Genomic DNA, 26,799 nt, shown 5'->3' on the forward strand with positions numbered 1-26,799 from the left:
TTGATACGAACTTATTTCCAAATCTATTCATTCCAATAAAATGAAAATAGAAAGATCTTAATCTGAGGCATAAAAACATGTGCAAAATGAAAAGAAATAATGACAACAACAAATAAACTATATATTTCTTTTATCCTGAATGATGCATTAAAGAACTCTATCATAAAAAAAACACTAGCAAGATGTATCTTTGGATCATTTCAACATTGTGATCTATCCCTTGCTCCCCCCCCCCAAAAAAAAAGTAAATAAAAATGGTATTTCAGGTGATATGAAAATCTAGATTTTCTGCAAAAAAAAAAAAAAATCAAAAGACTTCCATTCTCCTTCCTCCAAATCCATCAGCTTGATAAGTTCTTCCTTCTAAAGCTTATACAGAGTAAATAGTGAGAATGTCACTCCTGAAAGCATGTGGTTGAATATTGACAATATGCCTTTAACATGAATATGGAAGCTATGTCAAGGGTAGTTGAAACTGTACTTTACTTTGATAAAGAAGTTTAATTGACTTTCTTCTGGATCTGGATCTTTTATGATTCAACAGGGCATGGAGGACATTCCCTACGGAGTAGAGCAAGTGAATATGAGGGATAGATTGATTCGAGTAACTGGTGTGTTGATACATTGTTGTAAAACATTTCCAGCAATGTGACATCAAAAAAGGAAGGGATCTTGCTGAGAATTATCCATGATGATTCATTTCATTATTAATATTTTCATCTGAACTGGGCCAGGGAGCAACGGCATCTGTCAATCATCATTTATCAGACTCTCGCCATCGCTAAGAAAATATGTAAGGAGGTGCAGATAACTGTATCCCCACCGGCTATTGGTGGAACAAACTTCTTACCGGTTGTTTTCTCACAAGATCTGTAGAGTCAATGCTCACGTTTCCCCCTCCCCACCTTCCAACAATGACCATGGACTCATCTTAAAGGCATAATTTACCATTGGCAGATGAAACAAAAACCCAGCATTAGTGCTTTAAGATAGTTCCATAATGTGAGTTTGGGATAGAAACAATAACTGTAAAAATTTGAATCTGTGTAATCAATGTTAAGTATTGTTAATTGACAAAATATGAAAAATAGTTATAATAAAAATGTTGCCAGACTAAATCATTTATAGTTATGGTTCAATAAGAAAAATACTAATATCTCCTTATATTTTAGGCTTTATTGCAAAAATTTTATATGGCAGGATGTTTTGTGATACAACAGACCTACACATATGCATCAGATGTGATATCTTGAACATCTTTTTAATCACTGCTCCTAAAGGTAAACAGGACCTTTAAAGCCGGTCTTTTTTTCCCCCAAAAGGACAGAGAAATATCCCTCAGCTCTTATCAAATGAGTTATGATTACTACCCATGATGCCATCACAAATTTGACAAAACTTTTACCAACAGTCATCCTTTCAAATTGTCTCCACAATCTCATCAATCTAAACCAACTTTCGATCCTTTGTAACTCCCTAATCATCACCTCAACTACATAGGTGCTATACTGTAACTTCATGAACATAAGTTGTTGTGATATCATTGACTGTGTTGACTGAATATATGTTATATTAACTATAATATTTTAAAAGCGATGAGACTGTCGACATACTCTGTCAAGAGTGAGAACTTTTTTCATTTTAAGTATTGGTGGTTCCGGTTCTGCCAAGGTGGTCTCTACTGCCGTATGTAGATTGTAATGTATGTTTTATGAGTTGAGTGTGGGTGTGGAAAGAGCAGTGGGATTGGGTCCATTCACACGCACCTAAAAAAAAGACAGTTTTAAAAAAATAAATTCTTGAAGCATGATGCAGAAACTGATAATTCCTTGTGAACAGACACTCGCAAACACACTCAATGGCCCGAATTCACGAAGGTGGTACAAACGAAACCATGGTCTAAACCATGGACAAAAACCATGGAGCGCCAAGTGTCAAACGAAATATTTCGTTACGAAATTGGTCATTTCGTCGACAAAATGACTGTTTCGTTAACGAAATGTTAACTAAATGTTCATTTAGTTACAAAATGTTGTCATTTCTTTACAAAATAATCATTTCATCGACGAAATGACTGATTTCGTAGCGAAATATCCCATGTGAAACTTGGCATTCCATGGTTTTTGTCCATGGTTTAAACCATGGTTTCATTTGTACCACCTTCGTGAATTCGGGCCAATAGGTATCAAAGTCTGCATAAAGATGCAAGAATCAGAAAATTTGTCAGTTTTTTTTTCAGTGTTTGTAAGTGGTACACACACACACACAAATTATCTATATATTTATTTTAATCCTGTAATCCAACTCGCCACACTAATCTCAGGGTGCGGATACCTGGGATCATACTCTGGTCTTTGTTTGGAGATCTACCCTCCTTTCAGATGGTAGAAAACCTCTCTCGTAATCATGATTTCAATCTATATTAATATTGAATAATCATGACTGGAATCAATATGTTTTTATCACCTGAAAGCAAACTGCTGTAATCAGGATTCTAGAATCTAGATTTGCAAATCAAGGGTCTGGAGGTGTTTTCCAATCTTGGTTTGCTCAATTCTTTGTGCGCACTTCCTATCTGAAAGACCCGACATCCAAAACAAGGTTGAGGAGGCGGAGCTTAGTTCGACCCTACATTTACGTCTGCCTACAGACAGTGCGAAATGTAACGCAATCTGCCTGCGCTGCACGAGCTTTAGCATGCGCTTTGCGAGTTTGATAGACAAAACAGGAAGCGTGTACCTCCAAAATTCAACTCAAGATTAAAATTATGATTGCCACATTCCAGCATCTGAATGTTCTGTGACTCAAATGAAGATTATAATCACGGTTCATAAAGATGATTACAAGAGACATGCAATTTTTCTATTGTCTGAAAGGGCTCCTAAAATGCTTAGCTTGGAAATCAGTCATAAGCTGTTTTTGTTTTTTTTTGTATTTGTTTTGTTTAATGTTTTAAGGGAGGGAGGCTGCCAATGTGTGAAAAACAACAAAAAAGGTGACTTTTTGCATCCCGATACAAAGCGATGATAATTCCTGCATGTGAACACCCCTATTGGTTGAAAACCCATATGTACCAGCTGGTAGCAGTGCAATCTGCTCTTAATGCCAATAATCACAGCTTGATATCACTGTTCTCGTCCATACTCCCAACACATTTTAATATGTTTCCTGACTGTTGAGTGAATTCCCTACCTGCATCATGTCATTTTCCTTCCTTCACGGCTGCAAAAGTTTTTCCACCATGTTTTTAAGTTTGCAAGTAAGTGGAAGTGGAAAGTGAAAGGGGGAGGGGGCGGGAGGAACTTGCAAAGGAGCTTCCCGCCCCATACCATCCCACCCCAAGCTGCCAGACCAGAAAAATGAATGATGAGCAACAGAGTGCTATCCTGTTATCTGGCTGTCTGACAGAGAAATGACAGCTTGGGTATCAAAGGGATACAGGATAGATGATCGATGATAGTTTAAACTCAGTGTGACCTATGACCCCCTACATGTTCTTTATTAAATCATCATTTTTTTTCCCTCTCTCCTTATTCATCATGACTTGCTTTCAGTCTTATCAACAACTCTGAGGATGACTCATAGGTTACTTGTTTAAATCTATGGATACAACTTGCACAGTACATATAATTATTGACAATTTAAGATTTCGACAAATGGCACGTGGAGATGCCGAGAATTTATCACTTTGTGGAACCAAGTTTTTATTTAGTCATCACATTATGAATATTATTATTCACTTGTTGTCTACAAATTTGGGCTCAACAACTGAAGTCTGACAAATTTTCACAACGATCACAGATACATTGTATCTCTGGCAACAATATGAACTGATGAATCATATAGGTATGCCAGTATAAAGGCCTATACTGTGAAAGCTGTTATTTTCGTGAGGCTTTAAGTTCTGTAAATTTCGCCGATTGGGCTGCAAATTTAACAACACACAACAAAATATTGCCACCTAATCTCCATCGCATTATGATAAAATTCATGGACAAGCATTAGAGCACTTATGAGAGCCTATGAATCATATCGTTAATACAACATCTCACAAAAATGTCGGTGACCTCAGTTGTGAAAATATCAGTAACAAAAAATAACAGCTTTTAAAATATATATGCATATAATCCATACACACAAATACATAGAGATAATATACATACACACACACATATATAGGGTTTTATTCTTAATCAAAAGAGAGCACGTGGTCAAATTAGGGAATATAACTTTTCATCCCCATCTAAACTTTTTCCAACTGTACCTGTATATTTCATCTTTCACACCTACATATTTGCAACTAAATTCACCATGTTATCGAAAAGGAAAAATAAGAGAAAGGACAAGAGAAGGAACAAAATAGGCCATTTTCTGATCGAAACTTGCCACATAATAACACATTATTCACTTTTCACACATAGAAAATTGACAGTTCTTTGCTCGTGAATGACAGAAAAATGATATAATCATGCATATGTGTTGGATTTATTTGAATGGACAGAGCAAGCGGGAAATTTGTTTGTTGATTTCCTGGAGTAAATCAGATTTCCTGGTTGCATTTCAAACTTTCAGGTTCCCATCTCTGACATGATTGGACCTCGGGGAGACATCCAAGCAAGATTCGTTCTCGGTTTTCAGGATGCGACAGATGTGAATCTGTCTCATCCCATTTCTTGCCCCAAACATTCACCTTTCCAACTGCCGACGTCGATATCATCATCTGCTCAGAGGCCGCTACGACATACTCGCGTAACTCAAAACTCGCTACATTCCTGATTCGTGACTTATGAGGATCTGCGAGGATTTGGTCTCCTCACTCCAGATGGAAAGAATCCGTGGCATCACTCACTTGTCAAACTGCCTGATTACACTTTGCAAATAAATATAAAGTACACACATAAAATGCATCCAAAGTGAGTTTGGTGTTATAAAGCATACAAGTTCAAGTAGTTTTGTTAAAGCTTGATCGGAAGGGAAGAAAATAAAATCTTTATTTACAGTCATGAAAACTAATATCATATAGGCTTGATATTTCAGTAACCTATCATTATTTCTTGAATTTGGTTGAGATTATCGTATAAAATACCTGTACCATTTCATTTTTGCATGGTATAAAGGTGATCATAAGTCAAATGGTGCCAATGACAATCTGCATTAACAAGTGGTAATGTTAAAACAATTAAGAGGGAGAAGTATTTCCATACATCTTTGGTATTAGATGGAATGAGAACTAATGGGTTTGATCTCACAAGACTAGTGCCTTCCACTTGGGGATGTCAATGACCTCAGGAGCTTCGACCCCTGCCACCGTCAGGATGGTGGTGGGCCAAGCAAACTTCCTACACTCACTGATCACAATCTGGCTTGCCTTTGAACCAGGGGTATGCTCAGCCTCCATTCATACTTTCCTCCATTTGTAACAATTACCCTGGATTCACGGGTGACTACATCACTCGGGGCTTAGCTTCCACTGCTCCAAGTAAAAGAGATGGATGAAAGTATTAAAAGAGGAAGGACGAAGAAAGTTGAAGAGAGTGGAGAAAGATGGGGAGTCAGGAGGAAGAAAGGGGAGGGGATGGAAAAGAAGGAGAAAGGAGAAGAAGACAGAGAGAGAGAGAGAGAAGGGGATAGATGAAGGAAAGGAGGAGAGGTGAGTGGAGTGAGATGGAGGAAGATGGAAGATGGAAGGAAAGTCACTATTAAGTGGAGTCAAAGGTAACTGCATGGGGGGGGGGGGGGCTTGGTTCAGAGTCCTACTATTCCAGGGGTCGCACTTAACTTTTTTTTTAACTAGCCAGGCGGACTACTTAGAATCAATTTTAACACTGAAGCAATATTTTGGCTAGCCAGACGGACTAGTAACTTCAGAATTTTATGATTTTTAGCTAGTCCGACGTGATTTTGGGTGGCTAATGGCCAGCGGACCATTGCCAATTTCGAACCCTGTATTCCCAATAACAGGAACCTCATGGGTCATGTGCAAACTCAATGGAGATGTCAGCATCTGGGAGAGGGGCTATGAGAGGAGGGGAAGGATCTATAGATGACAATAAGGAGTCAATAGCGTAGGTCTCTATAGGAAACTTGCACCGTGCGCCTGTGTACGCATTTGACTAAAACACCGGGACCATGCATCTTTAACCCACTTAGGACCGTTATACTACAGACATCTTACGCAACCTAGTTGTTAGTGGTAATGACTGGATTAAAGTAAAAGAAGGCACTTCCTAAAATAGACCTGAAATGCTCGGAGGGTGGGAACACACCAGTTAGCCAGATGAGGAGGGCCACACATGGCACAGGGGGTCAAGTTCTCCCTCCATGGTGTCTGTTACCGCACCCTACAGGGCATCCGTAGACACGGATCCAACCCAGAATGGTTAAATCTTACATATCTTTTATCACAGATGAATACTAAACCTCACTGACATTCATGTATTTCTTTCTCTCTACAGGCTTATAGCATACATACTAAATATCATTTGTTTTGTGAGATTTGATGCTTTTGTCTCTTTATGAATGTTAAAAATAAAGAATATGGATATTTCTTATCACAATGCAGTGCTTATTTTTGAGAAATATGAAAATGAACTGAACTGAAGACTGAAAACTGCAAAATGAAATATCACAAATTACATAATGTATAATTGGTATATATAAATACATAAAAAAAGAGAAAAAGAAAGGTAAACATAATCATATAAACATCTCAGAGAGAAAGAAAGAATATAAACAAATATATTTTTTTTGTGAAATATGATTTGAAATTAAGCATTCATTTCTGAATTATCTTAGAAAACAAATGACAAGAATGATTAAGAACTTCCTTCTAGTGCAATTAATGTACCATATCCACATCTTTCTATGCCTCTACTAGAAATCCCTTCATTAATGAACTTGATAATACAGTAGATGAGCTCCACCATAACGACAGATACCTGATGTTATGACACCCACGGATATGTTTGAATAATAGAGAGATCATTGACACCCCATTGCTATCATAAACTTGCTCTGTTGACTTTCAATTTTCACAAACAAAGGAAAAGAGCAGAAGGCTGCGGACATCACCCGGGCCGAGCCACTTTCGGGTCTGATATTTTACAGACACATCCGAGAGAATACCACCCTGCTCTTCGGTGGTTAGTGATATATCCTGATGCAATCTGTGATGGGGAAGACTCATTGGATGTTACTTTCCTCCATGGACGACCGACAACCGGCCCCAGAGTAAACATCAACATATCGCAGACCAGAAATAACACCGGCTCACTTTCAGTCTCAGGGAAGGCATCCCTCCCCTATCATCGCCATTGGCAACCTCATCGTTATCAGTGTGGCATAGATATTATTCTTTCTCCCAGACTTTTTCTAACTTTTTTTTTTGCATCTTCCACCTCTTTCTTCCTGCCTCTTCGTATACGTCTCTCTGTCCTTCCTCGATAGTATATCATCTGTCCCTCTTCCCCCCCCCCCCCACCCTTTCTCTTTTATTTTTGCCAAGCACGGCTCTTCATATTCCATTTCTTCTGAAGGCAGCATAATAGAAGAAACTTTTCTTCTTTTTCCTTGTTTGCTTATTGTTTTGCACGCAGATGATGGCCTCATTATTTCTCATATACCTCCTACGGCCAAAGTTTCATTTTACACCTGTACTAACCATTTCCCCATTGATTTCTAAACTATACACCAGCATACAGGTAGGACTGTACTCAGAATGAACTTAAAATGCAATTAAGTATTTTTTTGTTCACATCCATTATTATTTTCTACAAAAGGCACATATCGTCAGTTGAGAATGATAAGGGCGTTAAGTTGCCTCCAAACCCATAGTGTTCAAGACAACTTAACGCCCTTCTCATTCTCAACAGACGATTCTTCAATCACTTGTCTACAACAATGTACATATCAATCACTGCTACAACAGAAAAAAAAAAACTTTAATAGCATACTGTAATTTATGAGAATTATAAAAACTGTAGGCAGTTGATTTTTTATTTTTTTTTGTACAGGTATATGGTCAACCTCATGGTCACCCCAAGTGGAACATTGAGTGGCTTGCTACATATGTTTGCAGCCAGATGTGAATTAACGGTTCTCCTTCCCACGCTGCAAGGGGTCGTGACGTGTATGACACCTGACAATATTAACCTGACGTGGCATTGCCTCAAATATGATTTCTTGATTGTACCGGAAAGGTTGAAAAAAAAAATCGCATTTCAGGGCAAGCACCTTAAATGACCATGTAGAAAAAAAAAATCATACAAGATAATCTATTTTTCTGTCCCACTGCAGATAATTCTTGAATTTTCCCCCATGCACCAACTTGATTTCCCTAGCCTAAATATCCAGTAGTGATGGATAAATTATCGGTCCACAGATAAACAGGAATAATTCCCCCAAGACACTGCGCTGGAGTAACACTGTGTTCACAGAAAACAACAAGCTGTTTGGAATTCATTTTAAGAGCCATGGACTATTCAATCCCCTTGTTTATTCTGACACCATTCGCATGAAAAGCGGAACACGAAACATAAAACCAATAAAGAGTGCACCCAACAGCAAAATTCCTAAAAGCTTAATGTCCATTTAGGCTATACCTTGCTTTTTGCTCCCTCATCTTATCAAGTCATGATCAAGATTATCTGATGCATCGGCGCAAAAACATCTTGAAAGCCAATTGTTCCTTCACTGCCACTTTGTGCATCTGATTCTGGAGTACTGTCCTTTGAGAATAAAACATGGCATTTGGGGCTTGTTTTTGAGGTAAGAGTATGCTAAATCAGCAACACAGCATTTTACTGCAGTTTGATGTAAAAAGTTACACAACTCATATCATCAGTTGAACAGTGATCCCCCTCCCAAAAAAAAAAAAAAAGAACAGTAGGAGTAACATTACTTTTAAATCTTATTAGCATCATTGCAATATATGAACTAAATCTTTTAATATTTATCGTCTTTCTCGCCTAGTGCTTCCTTGGTCATACAAAGCAGTTTATAATGCATTCACAATCTGAAAGTAGTGAAGAATATAAACAAAATAAAAAACATGTTACGGTTGTCAATAGTAACATAGCCCAATCATGATAACATTGGATTTACCGCACAGAAAAAACTTCCTTCTGTAAGAGTGCATCCTTGTGGTCTACAACATTCACCTTTCAGGTCATACTACTGGGTCCTCAACTACCAACCACCAAATGACCTCAAAAACCACAAGGGGGCCCCCTAAAACCATGATGATCACATTTTGTGTGTGAAGTGGGGCGCTGGTTTGATGATGTGACGCAGGAAATGAGGTCACTTCTCTCACAACAAACTGAAATTGTGGAAGGTGTAAAGGGAGATGGGTGCAGATGAAATGGGGTAGAAATTAGGGACCAATTACAGCAGAAAGTGCGGTCCGGATTTGGGGGGTATGAATGAGAGGGGGAAAAAAGCCATACATCCAAAACTGTAGAACGACATTTGTCCCTTCTTCCTTTGAAACGAAAACTTAGATCTTCTGCTAGATGCATCTCTGACTTCTTCTAATTAAAGGACAAGTTCACCTTCATAAACATAAGGATTGAGAGAATGTAGCAATATTAGTAGAACACAACATTGAAAGTTTGAGGAAAATCGGACAATCCATTCAAAAGTTATGAATTTTTGAAGTTTTTGTGCAGTAACCGCTGGATGAGAAGACTACTGCAGTGTATGAATAACTTTAGATGTCACATGCGTACAACAATATAAGAAAAATATAAAGGGAATTTCACAAAATTTCATCTTCTGATAAAAGTACATATTTCCTTGACTCGTTACCGACATATATTATGGGCAATATTATTCCCCCTGCCTTTAGAAAGAGGCAAGTCAAGTGCTTTTTTATTATGCGAAAAAAGTGAAAATATGTTGAATTTTCTTTATACTGTTGTACGCATATGACTCACAAGCTGTAGTAGTCTCCTCATCCAGCGGTTCCAACACAAAAATTTTGAAAATTCATAACTTTTGCATCGATTGGGCAATTTTCCTCAAACTTTCACTGATGTGTTCTACTAATATTGCTGCATTCTCTCACTCCTTATGTTTATGAAGGTGAACTTGTCCTTTAAGTGTCTGCGCCAGGGACTTTGGACAGGGTATACAAGTACATTGTATAATGCCACAAGCCTTTTTTGTGCCAATTGATACGCAAAAGCACACCAAAGGATGACCAGAAGTAGTTACAATGGCAACATAATATGACATTCCTATTAGCCCTTTACCAAGACTATGGTGATATTTGTATTATTAAAAGAATAGTGCTATATTCACTGAATTCAGAAATAGATTGAGACAGTTGTGGAATTTATGAACATACAGTACCATATTTTCATGAAAGAGAAACATTTAAAATCAAGGTAATGACATCTTTGTCTCACTACATTCATAATGGCTTTGAATATCATTACATAATTCTTTTTGTCAATAATTCAACAACTACACCCACCCTTTCCTCCATTACAAAGCCCACACTGCCTAATCGTTAAAGCTTCAAAGCAATTTGATGATTTGATGAAAAGGATAAAATATCTTCTTATTGAAGTCATGTCAGTTTACTTTTTAGTTAACCCGTTGAGGATGAGTCCCGAGGAAATGTCCCGAGGAAATGCATGTTGTAGCAAATTCAGTCCATCCTCAACGGGTTAAGATAATTTCCTCTTCCAATATGCAGGGCTCCACACTAACTTTTATTTTTGGTGGCCCAAAGGCAAACATCTGACCTTTTTTGGTGGCCCGATGAATCCACCACATTGTTTATTTCTGAAATTTTGGTGGCCCGACTTGCGTTTTTGGTGGCCCCGGGCCACCGTATATGAATAAGTAACTCAACAGTGTAATTCAACAACTCATTTCATTTTTATCCAGTAGTAATGAAACTTTCATTTATAATTCTATGTTTACTTTTAAAATTATTACCTATCACATGGAGTGGATTTCCACTCCCAGCTGATAATAGGCCTAATGGTTGCATCAATAATCTGCTCTAAATGCCTGTACAAAAGGATCATTTCACTCAACGAACATGACCATAAAGGAATACAATTCTGACCCCAATGTACATGCTCCATGGTTTATGAACAGAAACTGAGACACACCAGAGATAAAACATCCTCTGTTGAGACTATAATTTAACCATGACATAAACAATCGCACGTGCTTCTCTCCCCCGCACAATTTAAGAAATTTTCACAGTAAGCCATATGTTTTTCAAACAGGCTGTATAGGAAGTAACCACTACCATTTTGCGCGGTATCACAGAGAGATTTGAACAAAGCTGAGTCATTTGGGCTATAAATGTTGATGCCACAAAGCATTTCATTCATGTCAATACAAACATGATAACAGAAGGAAATGATGAAGACGACATGAACATGAACATCTTTTGAACACGATTCTGCAGTACTTGAGAAACGGAAAGGGCGGGACTTGAAGCAGTTCATGAAACATTCTACTTATGGCATTTTGCCAGGACATTAGCTGCCAGCTGACTGCTCTGTCAGCTGTTGGATCAAAGGAAGAGACCGATGGGGGCTTTCACACTTTCATAAAAAGAACACACTTGTGCATAATATTGTAGCTTGTCCAGCAGAAGGGGCCCTAGCAAGTTTACTTTGTGAAGCCTTACGGGCCTTTTGCCAGGCAGGCAACGATTATGTTTTGAAACAGATTCCATGCTAATAAAGTAACCACCCCCTGTTTTTTTTTTACTTTGTAAGTCTGTACAAATTACAAAGAACAAACAAACATAAAAACAAACAAGAAAAACAAACAAACTTGAATATTTCTACCCAAACACACTTCTTAAATCAAGTTTGCTCAAGTTTGGTCGGGATGTGGTTTGAAGTATTAGCTGATGGAGCCAAGATTTGATTTTACATTAGCTTGTTGAAGTTGTCCTGAAGTTACCCTGAAGTTATGTTATCCTAACGCCTATATATAAGCATATCAATGATTACCTGTTTAATGACAAGCCATGATTTCATGACACAGCTTTTACAGGAATATCATTCACAGTAAATAGACAACAAAGGAGATAAATCTATACATTTTAGAGTCTAAACACTCCTTAATTCTATTCATGAAGATGCATGATTCAAAGACGTGATTACAAACGACTTTTTCTTAAATCTGAAACCCCTCAAAAGCGGCATGAAGATGAAACTGAAACATCATGATTCCTCCAAGCGTATAATGTGTTTTTCAATCATCTCTGAATGAGAATGACACATTGTCTCATGGACAGTCTTGTCATAAGCGGATCCTGAGGGGGGCGCCCTGGGCGCACGCCCCTTATTTTTCTTTAGCAAAAGAAATAAAAAGAAAAAAATGAAATTTTTGAAGATACCATCTTTGTCAGCCGATTGTAGTGGCAGCAGAAAATTGCGCTGAAGCCTTTTTTTTTTTTTTTTTTTTGCTTGTCAGCCGATGAAACCCAGAAGTTTCACCAGAAATATTTTTGGTGCCCCCCTCCCCCTTTTCAGAATTCCTGAATCCGCCTCTGCTAGTTTACATCGGTGGGAGAGTGGATGTAAGGGTGTGGCATTTCCTGCCTCCCAAGTTTCGACCGAGTCTGCTTTCAAAGACAAACTATCATATTATCCATGGGGGATGAAGAAATATTTAAGGAAGTATATGGCAAAACAATCCACTGAATCTAAATTCTAACATCATGCTTGCCTGAACTGAGTGATATGCACAATGACAACGAGATATAAAGAAACATACATTGTAAGCCACAAACAATACTATGGATAAGGTCGCTACGTGCTGTCTCACGCAGGTGGTTGCACTCTTTGAACTTACAGGTTCAAGTCTTCCAGAGTTGAACTTTCCACAAGGCTAGAGAAGGAACACTAAACCAATATTCTTTACCCCATAATGTTAACATGTTCTGTGTCTATCCCTTTGCAATTTGCAGACCGATATCACTGCCAGATGGGTGTCATAGTAACCCCATCAATCTTTGATGGCAGTATTTACACCTGGCTCTAAACATAATCAGTAGATGTACATGCTGTAGTTCTAAAATTGTCATTTTTGCCAACTTTGCACAGCCAAAAGTTTCATGATGATGTTATGTTTTTCATCATCTTGTCGTTACCCTATACCAGGTATCCATTCAAATCATCCACAGTATGGGCACAAATCATGTCAGCATTTACAATACTACAATGTATAACAGTAGCATATATTAACATTAATATCATGATCTTGATCATCATATTTAATACTGACAAATCTATATGAATATCATTATTGTGTCCTCATCTTATCCTGAAACCTGGGCTCCATCACCACTGTATCCAACAATGGCATAATTTTTTATACTTAACATCATCATTATCAATATCATTTTTTTTTTGTCACCAGTGGCATGATCATTTACTCAGTATTTAATGATTATTATAGGTCACCATCATCAATATTATCATCATCATCAATATTATCATCACCAACATCACTATTATCATTATTACTGTCATCATTAACATCTTCATAATCAAAATTATCAACAATATATCATCAATACATAATAACCATAATAACCACCACCATTTTACCACTGGCATATTTCACCATCATCTTCATCATCATCACTTTCCACAGATCAATACAACCATCATCATCATTGCAGCAGTGTTCATCATCTTCAACACCACAACCACCACGAAGTCAGCCTCACCTGCCCCAGGTCTAGTGTGATGGTCACCCAGTGATACTCCATTCCGTTTGCTATGCTCGGGCTCTGCCACCAGTTCTCCGAACCGTCGATGGCGTTCCATATCGGGTGCCGCTGGTGCGGATACACGCTACGCATGTTGCACGTCCGGCACTGCGGGTACTCCTCCGACTGATTTGGCACATGCTCTACGAGCTTACAGTACGTCTGCGGCCCGCGCTCACCACAGGTTGCATTCACGGATATGCGCCCTCTTGTGGCCAGGTTGAAGATGTGAGGAAATAGACCTGAAATAGATAGGGGAGAAAACGGTATTCATTACTTCTTAATCATTAGTCTATAATCACTATGCCTCAAAATCACACACAAGTGTAGCAGTACTGCTTTACCTTCAGTGTATGATAACTTATTCCATCACTACTGCTATCCCTTTAAAGGGACTGTATAGCACTGGCTGAGGTGGGGATTCATGTTTTGAACATGCCTAAGTGACATAATGAGAAACCTCTAATGAAATATGAAAGAGCATGTAATTTTAAGAAGGATTCAACATTTATTTGATGAAAATCGGTTTTCAAATGGCTGAGATATCCAAAAAAGTGATGATAATAATAAAAGGCAACAGGCCACGCCTTTTATTAGGATCTCATTGTTTGACCTTGTTTTTGGATATCTCAGCCATTTCAAAACCGATTTTCATCAAATAAACTTTTGAGACCCCTTAGAATTGCATGCTCTTTGACATCTCATAGAGTGGTTTCTAAATATCTCGCAAAACGTTAAAAACTAAATCCTCACCTCGACCAGAACTGTACACACCCTAAGCTTTAAATTTGTTAGTTTCATCACAGGGAGAAAAAAAAAATGAAAGTTTAATACAGAAGATGAAGGCAGTATCTGCCTCATTTTTTTCTCCCCTACCAGTCTTGAAGCTTCATAGAAACCAGTCCTGGAAGCAAGTAATTATCTTTCAAAAGGAAATGAATATGAATTGATGAGACCAGTGATGAATATAAAGTGTTCCAAGGGGACCACCCTGATTTCATGGCGGGCCTTTTGATTAATGATGGGGTTTCAGTAGGGTACAGAAAGGGGTCACAACAAAGTCAGTCTCATTGGGGGGGAGGGGGGGGGGAATGAAAACAATACATGTATTCTTTCAGCCAGACTTCTGCTACATTACTCTATCTTTCAAAAATACATCTACATGTATGTATTTCAGACTCCATATCTGGAAGTTACCTTTGTGTCAAAAACACATTCCATGACCAGATGATTTCAAACTTTTTCTCCTGATTCATAATTCTCTTTAGAAATCACTGTTGTCATATCAAATACAACAAGATCCAGAAGCTGTGATAGAGTAATGCCTTTCTCTGGACATCTTAACATTTTTTTTTTCCCAATTTCACATATTTTCTACTTCTTCTATCATCTACATTATACTGCATTTCTTATATTTCCCTTGATATTACCCACCCCCAAAAAAGAATATTTACATGTACATACATAGTATGACCTACTTCTATCAATTGCCGAAACTGCATCATACATATGCAAAGCTTCACATTTTGACGTTGTAATATAAAAAGTTAAAAAGTTAACAACAAAAAATGGTCTGGGTGAAGAAAAAAAAAAGCAAAGAGGTAGAACACAGTCCATTTTTCCTTCCTCTCCACCCAAAATTGATGATGACATTTATGGATGGGTAGAGTAACTGATAACTGTCAACTGGGAGATAAATATGCCCTACTTCTCACTAGACCCAAACTTCTGATAGTTTTAGGCTGCAAGAAAGAGAGTCCCTCTTTGGACTCTACACCACCCCTCTCTTCCTCTGGCTGTGGAGGTGTGAGAGGATTCTTTAAAGATTGCCTTTAAAGTAAAACTTCACTCCGCTGAAAGGGCGACTTTCATGAATAAACTTTAATCACGCTGCTGCAACGGTAAAAGCTCGATAGAAATCAGACCTTCAAATGAAATGAAAATTGAGGGAATTTTAAAGGGACTGTACAGTACTGGTTGAGGTGGGGATTCATGTTTTGAACATTCCTAAGTGAGATAATGAAAAGCCTCTTATGAAATATGAAAGAGCATGTAATCTTAAGAAGGATTCAACATTTATTTGATGAAAATTGGTTTTCAAATGGCTGAGATATCCCAAAAAGTGCTGATAATAAAAGGGGACATGCCTCAACTTTATTAGGATCTCTTTGTTTCACCTTGTTTTTGGATATCTAAGCCATTTCAAAACCGATTTTCATCGAATAAACTTTTGATACCTCTTAGAACTGCATGCTCTTTGACATCTCATAGTGTCTCGCAAAACGTTAAAAGCTAAATCCTCACCTCGACCAGAACTGTACACACCCTTTAAAGTTTCCTCTTGCATCAACTACATACTGAAACTATTCTCCAACCTAAATCAGATGAAGTGATGGCATAACAGACTCAAGACGTTGCTAAAATTTGTTGTTTTATGATGAAATTCTATATAAACACACCAGATGTGGTCACACTGGCAGAACTCCTCAAAGTTTAAGTTCTTGAAGTTTTAACTGTGTACCTACAAACTCCATGTGAAACTTCACACTAAAACTACTATACGAAATTTCATGAACCCCCCCCCCCCCAAATCTTCTCAAAGTTTGTCCAAACACATGCAACTGAAACCTTGCAAATTTTGCCGTGTGATCAGTCCACTCCCTGTTTGTGATGCCTCCCGAAGTTGTCAGGTGGTGCACGCTTTCTCCTTTGTTGCGCATGCACACCAGTAACCCAAACTTTGAGAATTTATCAAAAATTGAAATGTCAAGAAGTTTGTCAGTGTGCACGGAAGAGCAAATTTTGCAAAGTGTTCTTAAAGTTAAACTGCTCGTAATTTTGCCAGCGTGTACTATCATCACATTACATTATACAGTTGTATTGCTACAGCAGCAATCACATCTTTTGAGAAGTGTTAGTTGTTATCAAAAGACTCATCTACATATCTTAGAATATGCAATTATGAGCAATATCACTGTTTTGTGGGGAAAAAAGGAAATATTACAATTCTATAACTACTGTTTGTCTAATTTGAGTTGACTCTCTGTAAGCTTAATTTTTATCCAGTGTATTAACCTGATATCAGAGAGGGATTTCTTACTTCATTTGTCAAGTGCTTCTTTAATTCAAGATCTATGAGCATGAGACCATCAAATTGGACAAATTCCCATTGACTTGTGGGGCAGTCATTTGTGATGGTTTTAGTAGCAATAAAAACAAAAAATCTGTGATATAAATCAGTAAACTGAGGATACAGCAGTCAGCAATCATCCTTAGTCTCGAGCTCCTCAAATGACATATTACAAAATTGGCAAATGAATTAAAGGTACACCAGTTATAGTTTACATTCATTTCCTCTCCCTTATCAACAGTGCTCATGTGAACACAAAGAAGACCAAAAAAAAAAAATAAAAATTTTAGCTCCTATGCCAGAATCGATAGATAATTTATCATTAACAATATCCAAACATTCATTTTTCACTTCATTAAAACAGTTTTGACCCGACTTGCAATCATAGCTCCACTAGGCTTGCTCACTTTCTTTAACAAGTTTTTCTTCTCATTTAATTCTAGAATACATTCACTGCTTTACTGCTTTCTTGATAAAACTATGCCAAAGGAAAGTGTATGGAGACAGCTAACAGCAGTTATGAGGTTATTACAAGCTAGTAGCTGAACAAACATAAACAAAATATGAAGTGGCAGGATTTGTTGCAAAGATAGACCAACTTGGCTTTATGAAGACTCCCACAAAACATAAAAGATACACCTGAAAGTGAGAATGTGATATTACTGTGTCAGTTCCTATTACAAACACACACTCACAACATCACCTCATACACATACACAATATCTTGCCCAATCAGGCTAGCCCACTTTCTGATATTTTCTCAGTTGGAACGCGCTAAAAGATGAACATTAACCCATCGCTTGACCTGAAAACAGAAAAATTGAAATTGTAACAACTGTACGGAAGCTGGATAAATAGAGCGCGAGCCGAGCGCTTCCCTTTGAATAGGGGCCTTTTGGCACTGACAACCAGAGAACAGGTACGGTCGTCCTTTACGCCAAATTAGAGGAAGTAGCCTTTTCCGCAGACCTTCACAAAATTTGTGCTGCAGATTGATTTAAAATTCTGTAAAGATTTTTAGATCAAATTACCTCCACATAAAGGGATGAAAGATGATTATATCTTTAAAGTATTGTCCCTTTTTTTGTGTGTGTGCTGAATGCATTTTCCGGTGGCCATGATAACGTCATAATAGTGAAATAACAGCAGTGGTAATTTCTGACCCTCAAACAATTACTTTTTTGAAGTTTTTCAAAGATGACTTGTCCTTCTGTGATTACAATGAACAAACTTAATTTGCCAGAGACCACCAAGGATGGTTATTGAATGAAGGCTAATACCCTTTTAACTTTGATGCAATCTTTTCTAATAATGGCAGGCACTGGCAAAATCACAGGCTAGAAAGTTTATTTGTGTCCATAAATCATACGCTTGTCAAAAGTGACAGGTTGTAGAGGTAGGAACCGCTATAATTTTACTTCACTTTATTTTTTCCAAAATGGAGAGATTGGTGCTGCAATTTTAAATCTGAAGTTTCTTTGTCCCTTCTGCTCCATCAACAAAAGGGGGATGTACCAGAATGAGGCTCTAAGTGCTTGGCATAATCACAGGGTTAATTATCGCTCCAGAGCGCAAGATGTTTTAGTGCTGTTTTGAAAGTAGTATCAGCATTTCACATTGAACAAAAATGATTTTATTGACAAAAGCTTCATCCAAATTTCTTTTCATTTAGTTTATCCCTCTATCTCTTTCTCTCTCTCATTCACTACTGATTATCCCTCCATCTCTCTCTTTATCACTGCAAAGTTTTTATACTCTTTTTCAAGGTATCTCAGGTACATGACAAACACTTAATGCATTTCAGCATGCATCAAATCAATATACCAATATTGTGTCAGAAATTTCCTTACTATTCTTCCTACATCGAGGCAAATCCCTTACAATCTCCTGCATAATACTGAGTAAATGGGACCAATCCAACTTAAATATTCTCATGCTTTCATCTCTCCCACCCATCAATAGTCATGCTTCTTTCAACATTATTGCACTATTATCACTATATAATTGACAACTATATCTTCTTCATGCAGATGCTGATTCAGACATTTATTTCTTCCAAATGGTATCCCTATCTTTTATAAAATAACACAGCTTCACAAAATGACATGGATCTGGGTCACAGGGATATCATTATACAGTTATTTATGCAACTCATGTTATAGCCTGGAATAGCCTGCCAAAATCTCTTCGACAAGCATCTTCTGTCGATGGTTTTAAAAAGAACCTCAAGACCTACCTTTTTAATTTAAATTGACAATTGTTTATCTGTATGTATCATATGTGTACGTATATTGCTTGCTTGTTTATTGTTCTTATTATCTTCTGTGATACTATTGTAATGTGATACATTATGTACTCTGTTCTATAGCGCCATGAGTATATTTTTAGGTAGAGTGAGCACTTTATAAGAGTCTCTCTATTATCATTATTATTATCATTATCATTATTATTATTATTATTATCATTATTATCATTATTATCATTATTATTATTATTATTATTATTATTATTATTATTATCATTATTATCATTATTATTATTATTATTATTATTATTATTATTATTATTATTATCATTATTATTATTATTATCATTATCATTATTATTATTATCATCATCATCATCATCATCATCATTATTATCATTATCATTATTATCATAGCATCTGTCCCTGAAAATCTAAATAACAAACAATACCATTTTGAAAAATGTAAGTCACATATATTCAGACTTAACAATCTATTCTTTAACTTGAAAATAGCACAGACAATACTAACTAGCATCAATGTTTCCATGTTTGGCTTTCAGTCCTAGTCTATTGGTATGTTCCATGTAAACCTTGTTAGTGGGATGTGAACATGCAGTGCATTCGTTTTGCACATCACCATCATTTCAGCTATGAGAAACTTGAACAGCGTAGAACAGATCTAGACAAACAGCTGGCTACCCAGGACTGTTGAAATGAACTGTCTCTTACATCTGAACATAACATAACTCTTCTATTCTTATAGAAAACTGGGGGGGGGGGGGGGAAGGAGGACTATGGCATTATTGCTCAAGACTTTGGAGAACTGGATTGAAATCTCACAAGTCTATTTCATTAGGACCTATAATCTGATATATCAATAAGGCGAGGTAGATAGGTCGCATCAAGCTGAGAGAGTTAAACCAAGAGAGAAAGAGAAAGAGAAGGAGAGAGACAGACAGACAGACAGATAGACTTAGGGAGGGAGAGAAGAATGGGGAAGACAGACAGAGATGAGGGGGGGGGGGAGATGGACAAATGTCAAGACACAGCATTTTGCAGACAAACGAAAAGTTGCCCACAGAGATCACTGGAGAAAAGTCTGGCAACACACAAGTCACATTCACACAGACAAAATGGATAACAAGGGTCATCCAAACATGTGTGCCCAGATATTTTGCACCCATTCAGATGGACAGAAATATCCTGATCATAATAATTTCTCGACCAAACTGCACATGCCTGTGAAATCTACCAGAATGGTGTGACCCTGTGTTCATGCACGGTCGCAACGTGTGTTTTGAATGATGCCGATGGGACAAGAAATCTCAAGATTTTTTGCTTCAGCGTTCACACACACTGCAGTGCAAATTATCGTGCTGTTCTCACATTCTCACGATAATTCTGAAATAACCGCAAAGATTTCTTGGGTTTTGGATAGCAATGCTAACTGCACTACTTTGTGGGATTGTATGTCCACACAGACAAAAATCTTGAGATTTGAAAGGGGATGCAGATCTTAAGATATGCATCACTCTATTTCGATGTCTAAATTCCACTACAGAATCACGAATGGACCTCCTTTCTTTCAGAAGGTCTTGTAACATTGCAAGGAGTGATGACTGACTGTCATTTCCAGTACATGTTTGACTGATCCTGATATATACTGACATACACCCAACCTATCATGAGAGTACAAGTTGACATTTGACACGAATCATTCACACAAGAATGTATTCTGTTTGTGGGAGAATACCTACAGTAGACCTATTACAACAATGTTAAAATATTCCAAATCATGTTGCCATTGTGTCGTGGTAAGAAATATATTCAGAAACATAAATCAAGCAGAATCTGCAGTGAAGGGTGCAATATGCACACACCTACTCCATCTCGCGTTGGTATGAAAATAGAGGTCTGGAACGAAGCCTGGATAGCATACTTCATGTTGAAACACTCAACTTCTAAGCTCAGACACAAGAGTCCACAGTACTCTACAAACACAAGATCTAACACTTGATTCTTGAAAGAATAAAGATGGGAAGAATAGATAAAGACGGTTTTATTTTCTCTACTTTTCGTTGTTCTCCATGTTTGAATTAGGGATAAGAGGGTACTGTTAGCTGAGGACATTCAGAATGGTACTTATGGGTCAAGAACTGACCGGCCAATTTCAACCGCAAAGCAAAAATTCCTTTCCGTGGGAAGGTTGGTAGGATATCTGCATGATATGAAATGTGTTTGAAAAAGAGATATGAAATATGATTGAAATGGATGCTTGATATCCAGGGGCCCCCTAGGGTAAGAGAAAGAATGCCAGCTGAGAATTTGAGCAAACTGGAATCAGAAGCCATACTGGTTGCCATGGTTTCCGAAGAGGACTTGATAGTACAAAATCATGTCTTGATCTTGTTCATCTTCAGATGAACACAAACCTTCCTTCTTCTTTTTTTTTTCTTTTCTTTTTTTAGGGGTCTGAACTTACTGTAAAACAAGGAATTTTCGCGTGCATTTTAATTTCGCGAATTTCGCGAGCGCCAAGATTCGCGAAATTAAAATGCACGCGAAAGTTCTTGTCTACACTATATGCATTGAATGCCAGTAGCAATTCGCGAAAATTTCATGCCGCAAAAAAGGCCGTCGGCTCCAATTCGCGAAAAATTCATGCCGCGAATATATCATGTTTTACAGTATTGGAGATGGTAGTACGATGAATTATTTCATGGACACATGTTAAATGCTCTCAATAATGCTAACTGCACAAGGAATACACATGAAACACATTGATTTAGAGCAAATTCATAAATATACACAGTCGCAAAGGCAATTACCCCCTGAAAGATTTTCAGAGGATACCATCTTATAAAACAAATGCTATGTGATATAAGCTGTTTTGAAATGGACTAAAGAATATTGAAATAAAAATGTAAAATTATACAAATTAAGGACCTGGGATTCAAAGGAGTATCTTCTTGCCCCCCCCCCCCCCCCCATCTCCCACATATAGCTTGACAGCATGCATATGGAATGCCCAGACCACACATTCATTCATTATTCTATGTACTACAAATCCACAAATTTTCATATTCCTGAAACTTTCATGAATTTCTGAGGAGCTACGATTGGAGAAGGTAAAATGCACGCCAAAGTTTTTATCTAAACAATCCTGTACATGGAGTATAATCATATTTTTTTCATAGGCAGCAAGTAATGAACGTTTTATGCTATGAAAAGGGCTGTTGGATCCAATTCGAAAAAGTTTCAAGCCACAAATGTTTCCAGTTTTCAGTAGGTGGAGGGGCAGATTTTTTTTTTTTCACTATCTTGAAGCAACTTGTTGGCCACAGGACAGGGGTAGTGATTGAGATATTGATGATAATATCTGGACAAGTTGTCCTTCCCCTAATATGCACCAAAAACTTGGCAAAAAAACAACAACAACACAACAACAACAAAACTTGGCAAAAACACCAAAAATGCTTCCCCTGAGAGTGTAGTCACAGAAAGATTGTGTCAGTCAATCCAAAATGAGGGGAATGAGAAATTAAAATGTGTGAACGACAAGATTCACTTTTTACCTTTATTCTTTACTCGTATCGATCATACTGACACTGCATGCTTGTCTAGTTCTCTTTATTGTGCCAGTCTGATGCTTAGGGTGGGTGTGGTGCATTAACTGTCACTAATTTCTTTTCCCCCTTTTTGTTCTATATTTTCCCCAATTTCACATCAACGATGTCAGTGCGATGAATTTCGAAATCATGTTTTGTTTCATTTGTGTATCGATATATCTACCCGTGTTATCTCTCAGTAACTTGATTGATGACATTAAATGTATTCCCTCGCATTGTAACCTTTCTAAAATGGGTCCAGATCTTTTTTACTGACTTCTCACTCATTCATTACATATTCAAAGTGTCTCCATCAAAGATGGTTAATTCTCAGAACTGGTGGTTTGCTAGGAAAATTTCACTTGAAATCAATTGCCTACTAGATATGACGATTCTCATAATGTTAAGTTAATGTTTGTTTCATGCAGTTTTGGCAAATATTGTTTGGTGAATCTGTCAAGAATGGACCTGAAATGAATAGATGATTAATGTTCTCATCTGTCCATTTGTTCAATGGTCTGTATGTCTGTCTGTCTGTCTATTTGACCTTTCTGATCTGTCTCTCAGTCTAACTCTTCTTTCTTTTTTATTTCACTTCCTCTACTTTTCCCTAAACACACATGCACACAGACACACAGATACAAACACACAGACACACACAGACTCACACATATACTCATAATCTTCTCAACATCCTTTTGATGACTTTCCCCACCCCCTCCTCCCTCCCACTCCATCATCCAAATTCAGCATCTCCACACATCCCAGGATGCTTGTATGTCTGTTCCTCGCCAATGCCAAATTTTCCAGTCAAAGCCCGTGGGGAAAAGGCTGGCCGGATGCTGGGCAGCGGACAGGCGTTGTCGTCCGCTGCTGATTGTCCTTCGGCACGCGGAGCAGACATGCATCGTCACGGAGATGTGGCGAGTGAAAGCGTGAGAGAGGAAGCGTTTGATGTTCGCTGAATTAATTTTGGACGGGATCTGACAGTTCTGAATATAGGGGTAAAAAACTTGACTTATTGCTGACAGATAATTACTTCACCCACTTATCCTAACTTGAAAACAGAATCCACCCCTTCATCCATCTCAACTAAAATAGAACAAAGTTGATTTGTAGATGATCTCTGAGCTACAAGAGGAGATATGCTCAAAAGTGGAAGTACATGAAAAATACACACAGTATTTCCTTTTTGTGTTTTTTTCAAGCTCACTTAGATAAGAGCATGATGTACTGTAGTGTGTGCATAATAAAATAAAACGAAAACATGCAAAACATTTTAAAAGATATGAGAAATCAACATTTCCTATCAAATTCCTTACAAAGATTTGATGTTTCATGAAAATAATCACACTGTTCCAGACAGGGTTCTCTAGTTTCATCTACTTTAAAACATATTATCCTTGGCAACTTTTTAAAGTTTACTCCAGCCTGTATAGTCTTTGCAACTGATAATGAAGTTTATGCAGTCGTGTGTCTGGAGCCACAGTTCTAGTTTCTGTTCAGACCGATTTTTGTTCCCACAACTATATGAGAGAATTTCCAAATGATGCTGTATTGCTCTAAAATGTCTGCCATCAGTTCAAAGTCAGATGTAAAATATATATGATAAGGGGGAGAGGAAAGTAGTTATTACAGAAACAGATGTTTGTCTAGACATATCAACCATCTCAGAGTTAGTTGTGGGAGAAAATAATACCAGCACAGACAGATGTCAATAGTTGAAAAGTAATATCACTGACTTCTCATGTCCATTCTCGTTGGCAAATGATGTGGCATTAGAATTTGCCATGTTTGAGATTTTCATTTTAATATACGGCAATGAAAGTTGTGAAGTTATGGCACTGGAGAAATACTGAGCTTTTGCCACTGTAATGAGCATGCTGAATTGGCTCGGCAGTCTGAGTCACACAAATACAGCAATTATGTAACAGTAGCCTCGATAGGTTAGCTGCATGTTTCGTGTGTGGCTGCACAGCGGAATCCAAACATCGGGTTTAGGTCGTGTTATGTGAAAGATATTGCAATTTTTGCGCAGTGAGCACTCTCATTGTAAACTCTTACAGTAAGCTTAATGTAAATCAGAAAATCACACTCACAATGATAAAATAAAATATTCAAGCGATATTTCTGGCTTTTGTAACAGAAAAAACGAAGAAAGTTTATCATGAAAGACAACAGTTCGATGGCAGTGGGAATAGATTTGCAAGGGAGGGGCTCCGCCTTTGATCCCCGATCATATGTCGGAGGCAGACACTCGGACGGCTCATCCTTCGCCCACTGCCAGTGCCATTACCAGATCTGATGGTGAGGCGAAGATTAATCGTTTCCTGAGGCCACACACCTGCGAGTCCTCCCAGCGCCCCGGGGAGATTTCCTCCCAAAAATCCCCACTTTGTTTTCATTTCTCACCTTGGGAGAACCCCCATCCCAGGGAATGATGCTTTTCCCCTCACCTGCTTGTAAAAAAAAAAAAAAAGACAGAAAATAGGCAAAACAAAGAGTGTGAAATTTTGGCAATATTGTCTTGGGGAAAAGTGAAAACCATATCCATGGTACGGTGTATAGTGTAGAGGATGTGCAGTACAATGCTAGCTTGTGGGAAATATTCTTAAGAATATTCTTGCAAACTTGCCCTGCATCGTGTTTTACCTTTTGCTTGCGATGACAAAGAAAAAAGTCTTCTTTTTTTTCATTATTGTCCGTCATTTCTGAATGCATTCTCATATCTAAAACTATAAGAACTCTATAGAGACCTTTTGTTCTTCCCTATCCTCTTTGGAATTCTCTGATTATATATTGCTCCATCTTTAAACATTACCATTATTACAGTCGAGTTAAAGTATGATAACAATAATCACTCAATGTGATCAGTAATTTCTGAAAAACAAAATACATTCAACTTGAAATGTATAATGAATAAAAATGAAGTAAAAAAAAAAATGCGAAAAAAAAATGAGGGAAAGGGGTGGGGCAGACCTTTTAATGCTCCTTGCCCATAACATAATCTGATCATGTAATTATGGAGTGAATATCGTCTCAGAACCACTTCCCCTCCCGCAAAGTTATTGATCAGAGTGTGGTCATTCAATGGGACGTCCATTGTTTGGGGTGAGGAAGGAACACGGGCTGATCCTCTAAGAACAAGCTCTTCTTGGCGGTGGTCGATATCTCTCTTAGCCGTCTGCGACTCTAACATCTCCTGTTCCCTCTGCTGATGAGGATCCAAGAGAATGGAAGCACTGAATAAGCCTCTTAAAGTTGTTGAGGAATAAAAAAAGGGGTACAACCTCCCCCCATTGTCAATCTCCACCCACTGACTGATGCTCCTTTTGGAAAGCCATGTTCTTGGGACAATGAAATGACAGGAAGTCGCAAGCTGAGACGCCTGTCTATTATCTGGGTATTGAACCTCCGACATTCTTGTCTCATCCAGACAAACACTTGTACAGATGATTACAAGGTGGGGAGACATGTATTCAGTCAAACAAATTTACATTAACCCCTTCAAGATCACCATCAGAATATGCCATCAACATTTGATATAAACAGGCTGGGGATGGCAATCAGAGAGTTAAACACACAGAAAACATCTCAAGGTATGGTGAAATACAATAGATCAATACGAAATGTGGTCTGCCTGCTCGAGTGTCCATTTGTCAGCTAAATTATCTTAAAAGATTTGTGGCTGCTTAATATCTCTTCCTATGTCTGAAATGTTCCCTGGACTATCATCTTTACGGACATTATCTACGTTGTGAAAGACTATCTGCAAGCAACAAAAACAAAAATTCCCTTCATTTTTTAACTGCAAACACTTTACTGGTAACAGATACTTTGAAGATGTTTGTTTGTTTTTGAAGGGTGACAATTTGCATTTTCTTGATTAAGAGGTTTACACATAGTACTTAAATCAAGCAATGAAAACAAAACAGATAAAAGATAAGAAGATAAAAAAGCATGATTGTTGAATTCTAATGGACCAGGGGAGATGACACTTACATAGATGAAATCTACAATTTCTATGTATCATAAATTTCATACTTTAGTTATGAAT

At 37.7% G+C, this 26,799-nt stretch overlaps 1 protein-coding gene across 1 annotated transcript in view; it reads right to left on the bottom strand.

Annotated features, from left to right (window-relative positions):
- Positions 1-26,799, bottom strand: part of LOC140233849 (laminin subunit alpha-2-like) — a 209,774-nt gene that overhangs the window by 96,730 nt on the left and 86,245 nt on the right. Inside the window, exon 2 of the mRNA XM_072313941.1 lies at positions 13,715-13,998. Coding sequence (XP_072170042.1) covers positions 13,715-13,998 — 284 coding nt within the window. The remainder of the gene's footprint in view (positions 1-13,714; positions 13,999-26,799) is intronic.

Source organism: Diadema setosum, chromosome 10, assembly GCF_964275005.1.
Source record: "Diadema setosum chromosome 10, eeDiaSeto1, whole genome shotgun sequence".
Taxonomy (NCBI): Eukaryota; Metazoa; Echinodermata; class Echinoidea; order Diadematoida; family Diadematidae; genus Diadema; species Diadema setosum.